This window comes from Rhamphochromis sp. 'chilingali', assembly GCF_963969265.1.
Source record: "Rhamphochromis sp. 'chilingali' genome assembly, chromosome: 22".
Classification (NCBI taxonomy): domain Eukaryota; kingdom Metazoa; phylum Chordata; class Actinopteri; order Cichliformes; family Cichlidae; genus Rhamphochromis; species Rhamphochromis sp. 'chilingali'.
Window position 1 is genome coordinate 8,592,458 of NC_137950.1, and position 12,884 is coordinate 8,605,341.

Here is a 12,884-nt window from a genome sequence, read left to right on the forward strand (position 1 = left end):
CAGTCTTTGGTTCACTTTAAAAAAAAACAACAACAGGTAAAGGTTACAAGATAGACAAGCATGACGTCAAAGCATTTGACACATAATTCACTCTTGACTAAGCTCAGAAGATCCTTCATGCTCAATTACAGTTTACACATGCATTCATCTGGATTGTCTACTGGGTTCAAATAAACACGCAAAAAGACAATTATGAGCGGGGTGGTCCAGAAAACTGTGGGAAAAGCACTTTCCTGAGGCTCGCATACACAAACACTCAAATTCAGTAGGAAGGCACGGGAAATCTGTAATCTGAAGTGTGCTCTCAAACAGTAATTAGCTCAAAGATGATGAAATAATACTCGCTTAAAGAAGACTCCACTTAGAATGTAACAAAAGGGAAATAAAAAGGTCTATTCCAAGATTTCCTAAATTGTGAACATTTGCAGGACAACATATAACTGAATTATTACCAGTAAAAATACAAACAAGGAAGACTGTAAGTAGAAACTAAGGGTTATTTTCCCTGCTGTTCCACATGCATGCACATGCTTAGAGTTTGCTATATATTAAGGGCCTTGCACAAACCTCACCCTCTGTAATGGCTCTGCATTGCTTCACTGCCCCTAATTAAATCTCCCTTACATTAGAGTAACACTACACTTCAGACAGATCACAGCTTGTCTGCTTCATCTGAGTCGGTGCTATTGTCTAGAGAATCTTCATCCTCTGCGTCCCCGTACTCAGCCTCATACTCCTGCTGCCGACGTTTCTGCAGTTCCTCCAGTGCCAGGAAGCGCTTGAGCAGAGCAGCCACTGCCTCCACATCACTGAGGAGTAACCGGAGTGCAGAAAACAGATCCAAATAAATCCAAATATTAATACAGTGTATTCATGAATAAATGTTCATCTCAAATCGTAGTAATCAAAGTGCTGTGGTACTTTTTCTGCAGGGTATTATTAGCCATCACATCTCGATAGCTAATTAGCATGCAACAATAATTCCTGTTAGCAATCTTAAAGTGAACACCAGAAAGCAAACAGTGTGTCTTTTCTGTCCTGTCTCCCACACCTCACCACCAACCGGACGTGGCAGATGGCTGAGCCTGGTTCTGCTGCAGGTTTCTTTCTGTTATAAAGGAGTTTTTCCTTCCCACTGTCGTCAAGTGCCTGCTCATAGGGGGTCATGTGATTGTTGGGGTTTTCTCAGTGTCATTATAGGGTCTTTACTTTAAAATATAAAGCGCCTTGAGGCGACCATTGTTGTGATTTGGCGCTGTAGAGATATAATTGATTTGAATTGATTTGAACCGATTTAAACGGTGAAGACAGGCGACTCATTTAATGTTTATATAACACTTGGCACACACATCTACTTGGTGGTTTCTTAGCTAAAATAATTAAAATCTAACAGAACTGTTTTGGAGTCAATTCTGTGTTCTTTGGTTTTTGTTTGAACTGTGTAAGAGAGCTATTGATTTATTTATTGATGAGGGCAGGCTGAATAACAAACATCTATCTGTAGAAGTCAGCACAGTTTAACAGCAACATAAATTCTAGCCTCTAGATTGGCCACAAAATAAATCAATGCAGGAAGGATCTCTTATACAGTTGTTGTGTTTTAGCTGCGAGCCCTCTAATAAACTGGTAGCTAAACATGTATTAACTGCAAGTTTTAATTTTATGGGGTTAATATACTGAAAATCTGAACATCAAACCTCTATTTTATCTTTCATCTAGCAACAACTTCATACTAAATCAGATCCTGTGCTGAACTGTCAACTGCCGGTGACCTACCTGCGTCCCCCGAGCGTGGCACTCTGAGTGAGGGGGTAGGAGAAGCCTGCAGCCAGCTTCAGCATCAGCAGATAACCTTTTCCCAAATAACGCACCCTTTCCTCCTGTACGCAGATATCGCACAGCTGGTCCAGATCCAGCACAACTGGGAGATGGAGAGAAAAAACACAATGGTAAGATCCATTACTGTGGCCTCTCAGCTCACTAATGGAGCTGTAGTGACCAGCCCCCTCTGTGGTTTTACTCACCTTTTTCTTGGCCCTTCCTCCACAGAGTCAGGACTAAAGTGTATAAACTGAAGGTCTTAAGCTCAATCAGGTTCTTGGTTTTATCAAACATAGCCTCCTCCCATTCCTCCATGTTCTGCATGGCCACAAACAGACAGCCGGCCACGTAGAAGAGCTTCCACGGGATGCTGTCTGCGGGATCGACGCAACACAAGGAAAGAAAAGAAAGCTGTACTCAAGTGTTGGAAGTTAAGATGACATATCATATAAATTTTAGCTTGCATACCTGAGCTGTAATATGCAGCTGTTAAGCCAACAGATGCTATACCTGCAGTGAAAATAAGAGGCTTATGGTTTTGGAGCAGTTCAAGGGAATATTCCATCACTGAAGTGTGAGAGCGCATGTCATATTTGAGTATGGGAACAACATTTGCACAAAAAACAAACTTACCAACAAGAAGAGACCATGAACGGATCCCCGGGGATCTCTTTAGGTGGAGCAGGGTGGAGCTCTGGTCTTCTACTGTCATGTATCCCATCTAAACAAAGACAAGAACCCAGCAGTTTAGAAACACTAAAACCTTTGATTTCTTACAGTGGGAAAAGTGCAAAAACTTGCAAAACCTGCTTTACTCCATAATTTCACAGACCTTTCCTTTAAAGGAAGGGACTGTTTTAAGTGAACTCAATTTAAAGAGCCACTGTAAAACATTCACGTCTGTGTTCATTTTCAAATTGCCATTATAATAAATCTGATAGGGCCAGAGCTCAGTGAAATGTAAACAACTAGTGAATCACCCTATGTATTTTCTGCACTTTTTTTCAGTTTCAGCTTTTATATTTCGTATCTTTAAGTTAAAATTAATCAAATCAAAACCCCAAAAGGAGCTATACCAGACCTGTGCTCTGCTTCAATACAATGCCCAGACAGCAAAGTAACAGCTGTTCAATAGGGACCAAGTCTTCACTTTTTTACCCCAGAGCCTCCCTTGCAAATCAGACAAGCTTGGATTACCTCAAAATAAACCAAGATGGTTTCTCAAAAATAATCCAGACAAGTTGCTGTAAGCAGTGGATCTTTTGTTTGTTTGTTTGTTTGTTTGTTTGTTTTCTAACTGAAGAAATATCAAAGATGAAATGTGTTTCATGGTCACACATTGATGTTTTAACATGTTTCAGTCCTCTGAGTGGCATAGACCTACCTGCTGCTGTACTGCTGTACAGGGGTGATGGCAAAATAAAACTCAAACTGTTCTCGTGGCTTGATCTACATTTTTGTTCCATATATGTTTCTGATCAGACATACGGGTTTTTTTTTTTTTTAAACTGGATCTGAAAACACGAGACAAGAAAGATGCCGCTGCTGTTGCTGCTGCTGCTGCTGACCACGATCACTCAGCGTGACAACAATCTCTGCAGAACAGGTAAAGACAGTAATATGAAATCTGTATTGCTTACCTTAAAATCGCCTTTTTTTCTTATAAAATTTTGCCTTGTAGATTTAGGAAAGAAGAATGCGTACAAGGGAACGCAACCGCTGAAAATATAAGGAAGTTCTATTCATATTATTGCAACAAAACAGTCCCATAGGGGAAACACTTCCTTCCAGGAACAGGGCGAGCTATACTTCATCACGCCTTCAAAATAAAAGCTTAAGAAAGAAAAAAGTAAGTAAGAAAGAAAGAAAGGAAGGTTTTTTTACTTTAAATTTTACATTTAAACATTACATTTGCCTGCATACGCCTACCATAAGCAAGCAAGTAGTATATATGATTGTGTACTTAAATGTTTCAAACATAGTAACAATTTGAAAAGGCGTTCATAACTCGATAACAACCACACAGGTTTTCTTTTCAGAAATACCTAAACTGAGTTTTTATCAAAGCTGTTTCTATCACATTTGAATTTAGTGTGACGTGAGGTAAGAAGACGTCTTTCTACACACGAGCTTCCGGAGCAACTCGTACACAGTTTGCGCATGCGCTCAGAGGTCGCCGGGGTACACAATGGAGTCGGACGACTGGCTTGGACACTAGAGGAGTCTCGTCGCTTTTGTAAGCGGCAGTTAGAGTATTATGAAATAACCGCAGAGGTTCAAGCCTGGCGGCCAACAGTGGCGGTGACGCCGTCCACAGACGAGTTGACCGGAAAACGAAGGGTGCTGAGTAACTGTCGAGTTCACCTGTATGTAGTCTTCTTTAGCACTGGCTGCTCTTCTACATTTTTTCCCCATGTCTTTGTCCGAAAGAGCAGTGAAATAAACCGTCCGGTGAGTTACCTTAAAATTCGACCTTGCAGCGTTAACACTGCGTCTGCCGTGCCGTTAAACCAGCATACACGCTTCGGTCCCACACAGGAATTAATGTAGAAACCCCAAAAAAGGCCTGGACCGAAATAGCGTGTTTTCAAGTGGTATATTTAAGGGCAGCAAAACTAACATACCAGGTAGCTTGTTAACGTGAGGCATGCTTAAGGATTTGGCTATTCTTATTTAAAGATATAAATATATTCACCCCAAACTAGATTTTTTAAAAGGTGTTTTTGTATCATATGAAAGTAAGACTGTTTCTATACAACAAGCTAACTCTCTATAGGTTTTAATAGCACGGTAGCTTCCAGCCCATACTTCTCGCGCTTCCCCTCACGCGCACGCAATCTGACGTAATGGACTTCGTGGCGGTTTCTGTTGACTCTGTTTATATAATTAACCCGAGCAATTTGGGATGTAATGACAGAAGACTAGCTTGTGCTTGCACTCAGTTTCCCACCATTATAAAGCTGTTTTGTTTATGATAAAAACGCCCGCCTGTGATAGGACGCTGGAAGCAGTCAGTGGAAGGTGGAGTTAATTAAACAGCAAAGAGTAGTCGCCTCTGCCTTCATTACAGGAAACTTTAGGCTGTGTGGAGCTGGGATGTTAATCTCTGTGTGTCTCTCTTAATTTAAAGATATAACTGCTGAAGAAAATGTCAGAGGTCAACATAGCCAAGCGCAAGGAGAAGTGCGAGAACTGCACCAAACAGGTATGATGATGGCTCTGTAGCACTACGCTGTCTCATAAATGGGTTGGTTGACTGCCTCTTTCTTGCTCTCAGTTCTGAGCTGAGTTTATCGATCTTTCTACACACAGTGCAATAAGAAGCAAAGCGAAGATGGGGCCAACTCAAACCAGGAAAGCGAAGAAGTCAATGGGCAGGTAGTATCTGCTTACCCAGTGCACTCTAGTCATTAATTGCTCTACATGAATCAGTCCTCATCATGTTCCCATGTTAAGCAGTTTTCATGCATGTGCATTTCATGCATCCTTTCAGACTGTTTGAAGTTCACAGGGAGGATAAAGTCTAAAAAGTTACAGTTCTTTATTTCAGCATGATTCAGATTAAGATGCTTTTAGCAGATAGTAGGCTTAAGGCAGGTAATAACCAGTACAGGAAGATGAAACGTAGCCCACTTCAAAGGTTATCGGGGTGAAAAAAATCTAATTTTTTCAGGGGAATGAAGGCTCCCAGCTTTTGTTGAGCGCATGCCTGTCCTGTGACGGCTGTCTGTCAGACGAGGACACCTTGAAGATTTCTCAGCAGGGTCTGGAGGAAGTGGAGCGAGTTCTGGCGCTGAATAAGGTACACTTCCTCTGAAACCAGGGAGTGTTTCTGCGCTGCCTTGTTGCGCTTGCTAAACAACACCTTCCTCTGTCCCTGTCAGAAGTGTGATGCGTCGAAGCACAAGGTGCTGGTGGCGTCGGTGTGTCCGCAGTCTCTGCCTTTCTTTGCTGTCAAGTTCGGTGTGGACATCGCTGAAGCGGCCCACAAGCTCTGCGGCTTCCTCAAGCACATCGGTGATTTGAGTTTTTTTCTTTTATGAAATACGAAGTAGACTTTACCATAAGTTTCCTACTCTCTCCTTTTTGTTTCTTTCTGTTGTTAGCTTGTTTTGTTATTTTAAAAAAAAGCTACTTTTTTTTTTTTTTTTTTTTGGCCGTACTTCCCACTTTTCTGCTAAACAGACTTAAGTTTACCTTTCTGCAAGCAGGTGTGCACGGATTACCCGTACGCCCTGGTATTTATCATACATGTTCAACATTTCCCTGTTTGTTGTGTGCATTCTGCTTCGTCACTCTGGGTTTTCCCTGCAGGAGTGCAATATGTGTTTGACACCACTCTGGCAGCTGGCTTCAGCATCCTAGAGAGTCAAAAGGAGTTTATTCAGCGATATCGCAGGAGGCACCATGATTCCCACGCCCTGCCCATGTTCACCTCCTCCTGTCCAGGTAAACCGTCCTCTCTTCTTTGCCTTCCTCATACTCCCCCCACTCTTTACTGCTGCTTCTTCTTCTCCTCTTTTTTTCAAACCCCCACCCCGTTGTACTGGTTTGGCAGTGTGATTATCATCTGTGCTGGTGTTTGCCTCAGTTTTAAGATTTCTTTGTTCTGCAAGTCCCCGGGCTCTTTCTTGAGTGAATTTTTGTGCGTGTGCTGAACCTGGGGTTTTAGAGGTGCAGATAGCAGAGAGCTGCTGGGGAAAGATAGGAAGCTCTTCCTGCACCACTCCCTTTATCAGAGATAGGACGCTAGAACTTTTTTGGTCTTTAATTGCAGCTATACACGTGCATGCAGACACCCAGGTATTCATCCTGTGGGGTCTAACACTGGCCATGGAGGAGGGCTTTGCTCGCCTCCAGGTGAGGAACGACCAGTAATTAAATAGCAAGCCGGCTTATCATCATGAAAGAAATGTATTGGACTATGTGGATTTTTTTCCTCCTATCTCTTGGTGTGTGTTTCTAAAATAAAAAACTTCAATTCATAATAATAATAATAATGGATTGGATTTATATAGCGCTTTTCAAGGCACCCAAAGCGCTTTACAATGCCACTATTCATTCACTCTCACATTCATACACTGGTGGAGGCAGCTACAGTTGTAGCCACAGACTGTCAGACTGCCCTGGGGCAGACTGACAGAAGTGAGGCTGCCATATCGCGCCATCGGCCCCTCTGGCCAACACCAGTAGGTGGTAGGGTAAAGTGTCTTGCCCAAGGACACAACGACCAGGACAGAGAGCCCAGGGATCGAACTGGCGACCTTCCGGTTACAGATGCGATTCCCAACCCCCTGAGCCACGCGTGCACAGTAGGCTAATGGTTATTTTAACATTGTGTGTTTACAGGGTGGATCCGCTATTCAGAGCGTGTTCTGGGCAGCCTGGTCACTCCTCATATCTGCACAGCCAGGTCTCCCCAACAGATCATGGGGTGTCTGGTCAAAGACTACTTCTCTAAACAGCAGGTAAGCATTGATCTACTGTGACAACTCACAGTCAAAGGTCTCAGGGTAATTGGAGGTCTTTCTACCACTTGTTTAAGTGTCTGTCGACAAATAAGGAAGGGTAAATAAATGAAAACTAATCTGTTGTATAGGCGTAAGGGTTAAATATAATGGAGGTAAGAGGTGATCAGCCTGATGGGGACTGATGGCTAACATTGATTGGCTAAAAGGTCTTCATGCTGCTCTAAATCTTTTTTCTATTAGAAAAGTCTCTAATAGGTTAAGACCGGGAACTTTGCTCACCCAACATGTGGTTCTAGGACTTGTTGTAGTTCAGGAAGTGCTTTACCAAAACAAGTTTCACCACTTCTGAGGCCCTGTGTTAAATTACCTCTAATTTAAGCTGTCACAAAATGCAGAAAAAGAATGCATCAAATGAACTAATGTTAATGAACCGCTCCTAAAATCTTAACAGCAGCTCAGCCAAAATATCCTGCAACAGAAATGAAGCCCGACAAATGTGTAACACCTTGCATTAAAGCTCTTTTATTAAACTGTCATTGAGGAAAAAGCAGAAGGTTAAAAAGAACATGCGTAGTTATTCATGATTGCTAGCTGGGATGTTTTGTTGGCATATTCAGTAGTGCCAGTAGCACTTGTAAATACAACCAGATATAACTTCATTTATACATACAAAGATCATCCTTTTAAATGACTTGCGACCCACTAAAATAAGCCATAACAATGCAGGCAGATGACCCTGGCACTTGTCTCCATTGCTACATTTTCTTGTTATTTTGCTGTGTTCAACATGTTCCTGGGCTTTAACCTTTGGGCAGTGGGTGTGTGGCATCCAGCCAATAGTAGTGCCAAGGGTATCAGATTACACCACTCTCAGGTGCAGTGAGAACACATACAGAGTGGATCTATGCCATTACGATTTTTTTTTTTTTATTCTTTTTAATGATAACTGTCATTTTAAATTATACTAAAAAGAATACTTAAAATCCTTCAAAATAACTGTTGTGGGTTGTTTTTTTAAAATGATGTTTAAAAATGTAGCCAAAGTTTAAAATGATGTAAAATTAAAGAGGTAAATTTATCAAACGTGTAAAAATCACTGTGAGCCAAAAGGCTGTTCTAAATGTTCAGTATTTGATCACCTAATGTAGTCACGTCGTCCCAAACCACACGTTCCATCTGAGTCAGTGTTTGTACTGTCTCAAACCTGAACAATCCAAGGCTAATGTCAGACTGAGTTCTGTATTTTATGAGAGAGAATCTCTCTTATTATGTCTTTGTTGTGTTTTCTGTACTAGCAGAAGTTGAGTCCAGAGAAACTCTACCATGTGGTGGTGGCTCCCTGCTTTGATAAAAAGCTAGAAGCTGTCAGAGAAGAGTTCTACAACAGTATGCTGGAGACCAGGGATGTAGACTGCGTACTTACCTCAGGTAAGATTATTAAAAAGACCATATTTGCAACCATATTAGAGTTTGTTAGACCCCTCTCTCTGGTTTCAGCAGAACACATTTACTGTCTAGAGGTGTATCTGAAACCTGAGGATTGTTTGTGCAGTGGAAAGGCTGAATTACTTGATATCCTTAAAAGGTTTCCTCCAAGAGTTGCTTTAAACAGCTATAATGTTCTTCAGAAAGGTCATAATGGATACTCGAATATAATCACTGTAATTATGCCAGCAGGATGCTGATCTGGTTTCTTTTGTTTTCTTGAGATTCAGCCATTTGTCTCTAGATCCATTTAAGATTAAGAGCAGCTGACCCCAGTATGACAGAGCATGTCAGAGTGAGCAACTGTGGGAGAGCTGCAGCTGTGGCTAAAAAAGAAATCTGCACTCGCACTCATTTGATGCACCTGCATGTACCAACCAACCAACCATGTTTCCTCTTCTTCACTTTCTTTGTTTCAACCAGAGTATCACTGCATGTATCATTGTAAAATGTACACTCACTGGCCACTTTATTAGGTATACCATGCTAATACTTGGTTGAACCCCACTTACCTTCAGAAAAGCCTTAGTGGCATAGATGGACAGATTCAACAAAGTGCTGGAGGCATTCCTCTGAGGTTTCAGTTCATACTAGTATGATACACAGCTGCTGCACATCTATGATGTACCACATCATCAGGTGCTCTGCTGGATTAAGATCTGATGACTGTTGGAGGTCATTTGAGTACAGTGAACTCATTGTTATGTTCAAGAAACCAGTTTGACATCAGTGCAACTGTGTGCATTATCCTGCTGGAAACAGCCATCAGATGATGGGTACACTGGTCATAAAGGCATGGATATGATGAGCAACTGTACTGTGGTTTTTAAACAGTGCTCAGCTGCAGTCCAAAGTGTGCCAAGAAAATATCACCAGTAACAGCAATAGTTCATACTGGGCAGCATGTTGTTTATGCCAAACCAGCTGAATGTCACAGCAGAAAATGACATATTTGAGTTACTGTTGCCTTCTTGTCAGCTCATAATATTCCGTTCATTTTCCTCTCACATGAACAAGCCATTGTGTTTTCTTTTTTACAAATACAAATTTTATTTGTCACATACACAGTTCAACATATAGTGAACATGCAGTGAAATGCTTGTGTCCTGAACTGCGAACAGGCTGCAGACATAGCCGTGCCGTGACAGGACCCTTACTGGATACCAGGTGGGAACTGAACTTGCGACCACCACTCCAGAAGTGTGTAGTCTTACCACTACACTATCCAGCTTTTAAAACCTAGAGATGGTTGGGTGGAAAAACTTTAATCTGCAGTTTCTGAAATACTCAGATCAACAAAAATGCGGTTAAATTACTTAAAGAACCTTTCTCCCACATTCAGATGCTCACGTTGAACTTCAGCAGGTCGTCTTGTCCATCTGTACATAAGCCTTTAAACAGGTGTAGCTAATAAAGTGGCCAGTGAGTGTTGTAGTGGATAATGAAAGAGAGCACTGTCAAAGTAAGAGTCATGTTTCATGTTCCAGGGCAGATTTATTACCTGATGGAGCAGAGGAAGGTGTCGGTGGAGGAGCTGGACTCAGTTCCACTGGACCAAGTGTGAGTAGCTGAGAGCATTGTTTTTAATAATGTAAACGATGACGTCAGTGCTATGTAGTTGGAGTGTTAATAAATTGTACTTTGATGTGTAATGTTTACGTGACTGGATACAACCTCTGAGCCTGTGTCAATGCAGCTTTGACTGTGACTGTAGGCTGGGAGACGGTGGAGACGTGGCGCTGGTGAGACATGACGGCAGAGGCTCTGAAGGTTTCCTGGAACACGTGTTCAAACACGCTGCTAAAGAACTCTTTGGTGTGGACGTCCAGGAGATCACATATAAGACCCTCAGGTGAGAGACGGCCCAGTCGGCATAGTTGTGTTCTAATACCTCACGGTTGTGTCATTCTGGAGATGGTGTTAGGGTTTTAATCCATTTGTCCATCTGTTAATGTGAAATTATGACATTACTGTGGTTGTTTGTACGTTTGGCGCATCAACAGATGCACGGAAAGTGTTTTTTTTTCCTTCTTCATTGTCAACTTTATGCACATCTGCTGCTTTTAATTTCCTTTCAATTCAATTATTAACAATGAGCAATACAAAATTTGTTGTCACACCAACTTCACTGTGAGCTAACTTTGAACTAAGACTGACCCTGTGATCCTACACTCCCCACATTGCTGTGTCAGCCTGTACTTAAGAGCTGCTACTTTGTCTGTGTAAAGGTGAAAAACCAGTTTAATCAGCTTAGCAGTGTGATGTGGGTGTTTAAAACACAGCAGTGGATGGATCAGTTAAAGATCACTTTTCTTTGATTATCTGTGTATAATCCCTTTGCTGGTGACTTTACAGGAATCGGGACTTCCAGGAAGTGACACTAGAGCGGGATGGTGAAACACTTCTGCAGTTTGCTGCTGTCTATGGTTTCAGGAACATCCAGACTCTGGTTCACCGTATGAGAAAGGGACGTGTGCCTTATCAGCTGGTGGAGGTGCTGTCCTGCCCCGGAGGTAACGCCCATCACGGCCCATGAGCTCAGACATGCTGCTGCCAGCTCTTTAAGATTTATGACCCTTAACATTCCTCCTATGTTTCCCTTCAGGGTGCTTGAGCGGCCGCGGTCAGGCTGAGAGTGAGGGAGGTGCAGGCCGGCTGGACAAAGCCTTGGTCAACCAGATGGAGGAGATCTACAGCAGCCTTCCAGTCCGGCTCCCAGAATTCAACCCTACCCTGCACACCCTCTATCAGGACTGGCTGGAGGGTCAGGACTCGTCACAGGCCAGAAAGTTGCTGCACACAGAGTACAGAGATAAGAGTCACGGCCACGCACAGCCCCCACACATGCAGTGGTGAGAAGAAAGGGAACGTCTTCCTTTAAAGACATGAATGGACAGCTATTCGATTGTGCTTCTGCCTGGACCATCACATATTCTAAAAAACTGTGGATGACGCAGAATGACGGACCAGTGACTGACGTCTCAAAAGATCATTCTTCCATTTAACCACGGGGGGGCTGCCTCTTTTGTGCCGAGCCTGATGATATGTGAGGGGCAGAAAAACAAACACTTAGAAATGATACCGAGTGAATCAGTGAATGCAGTGAGGTGTTCTTAAACTGGCAAAAAACAAGATCACCTGCTGTGCCAGCTGTTCTAATAAGTGACATCTGTAGCAAGTGTGAACCTGTCGAGTCACAGAGCAATAACCCCTTGAGAAAACAGAAGCTTTTATCACAACTGGAACTCATGAACCGAACCTGTGGATGCTGAATGTATATTTGATGAGTTTGAATCTTAGCTGTCCAGTATGAATCATGCAGTTTTCCATGCTAAAGTCATCTCCACTGTTCCTAGCTGAAAGACTGCGTGTTCTCTAACACAGTGATAACTATGCAACAGTGTCTTATTGAATCAGTCACAGTAAGTCTGATGCATTATTCAGATTATCCGTCCCAGAGGAAGGACAGTCCTTCTGTTTAAGGCTGCAAGAGGGTTTCATTTGTATCACTGCTCCAGTTTCACAAACTAGTATTTTTATTAAGTTATGCATATTGTTTTACAAGATCAAACATTCGTGTCCTATGTAAAGCACAAAAAGAAAAATGCTTCTCACAAATAAGTGACTTGTCTCATTCTGATGCTGATGGTTTTTTGTTTTGGTCGGGGGACCTGGTCATAACATAAAGAGACGTCACTCCGGAAACTTTAAAAAAAAAAATAATTTTTTTTTTTTGGGTCCTTTGAGAACCAAAAGATGCTGATCTCTCCAAACCAGGCTGATCACCAAATAATCTAGATAGAAAAAGAGTACTACAGGTCACAGGAGAAATGTGTATAGTCTTAGTGGAAACATAGAAGAACTAGAGAACAAGAAGGGACCAAAATTTGAACCTTAGGAGCACCTCAGATGCATCACTGATGATTGATGGCTGAAAATATTTAGATTTTCTGTGCTGTCATTAAGCGAACAAATGGATTAATCTTTGAATTTCTTCAAAAGAAATATTAAAACTGGCAATTTAAAGAAAAAGGTTATGACACTGTTGAAATAACATGCATATTCACACTTATTATTGCTTATTATTTAGATCCAGGTTGTCTCTGA

The 12,884-nt window shown here is 42.0% G+C and overlaps 2 protein-coding genes across 4 annotated transcripts; one reads left to right on the plus strand and one right to left on the minus strand.

The window, feature by feature from the left end:
* Positions 1-444: 444 nt before the first annotated feature.
* cybc1 (cytochrome b-245 chaperone 1) lies at positions 445-3,610 on the minus strand. The gene is made up of 6 exons (XM_080873904.1): positions 3,462-3,610; positions 2,455-2,542; positions 2,290-2,331; positions 2,025-2,195; positions 1,777-1,921; positions 445-809 (listed from the first exon to the last, which is right to left on the minus strand). The coding sequence occupies exons 2-6, from the start codon at positions 2,540-2,542 to the stop codon at positions 653-655; spliced, it is 603 nt and encodes a 200-aa protein (XP_080730030.1). The 5' UTR covers positions 3,462-3,610; the 3' UTR covers positions 445-652.
* A 165-nt stretch (positions 3,611-3,775) lies between these two features.
* Positions 3,776-11,843, plus strand: narf (nuclear prelamin A recognition factor). Of its 3 annotated transcripts, none has more exons than XM_080873900.1 (12): positions 3,776-4,272; positions 4,952-5,026; positions 5,134-5,199; positions 5,495-5,623; positions 5,706-5,838; positions 6,136-6,270; positions 7,171-7,289; positions 8,588-8,720; positions 10,265-10,337; positions 10,492-10,629; positions 11,133-11,290; positions 11,383-11,843. In XM_080873900.1, exons 2-12 carry the CDS (start codon positions 4,970-4,972, stop codon positions 11,631-11,633), a joined length of 1,392 nt encoding a protein of 463 aa, XP_080730026.1. In that variant the 5' UTR covers positions 3,776-4,272; positions 4,952-4,969; the 3' UTR covers positions 11,634-11,843. The 3 variants fall into 3 exon arrangements, with proteins under 3 accessions (XP_080730026.1, XP_080730028.1, XP_080730027.1); XM_080873902.1 differs by having other exon boundaries at positions 8,591-8,720; XM_080873901.1 differs by having other exon boundaries at positions 3,776-4,187.
* The last annotated feature ends 1,041 nt before the right edge of the window (positions 11,844-12,884 follow it).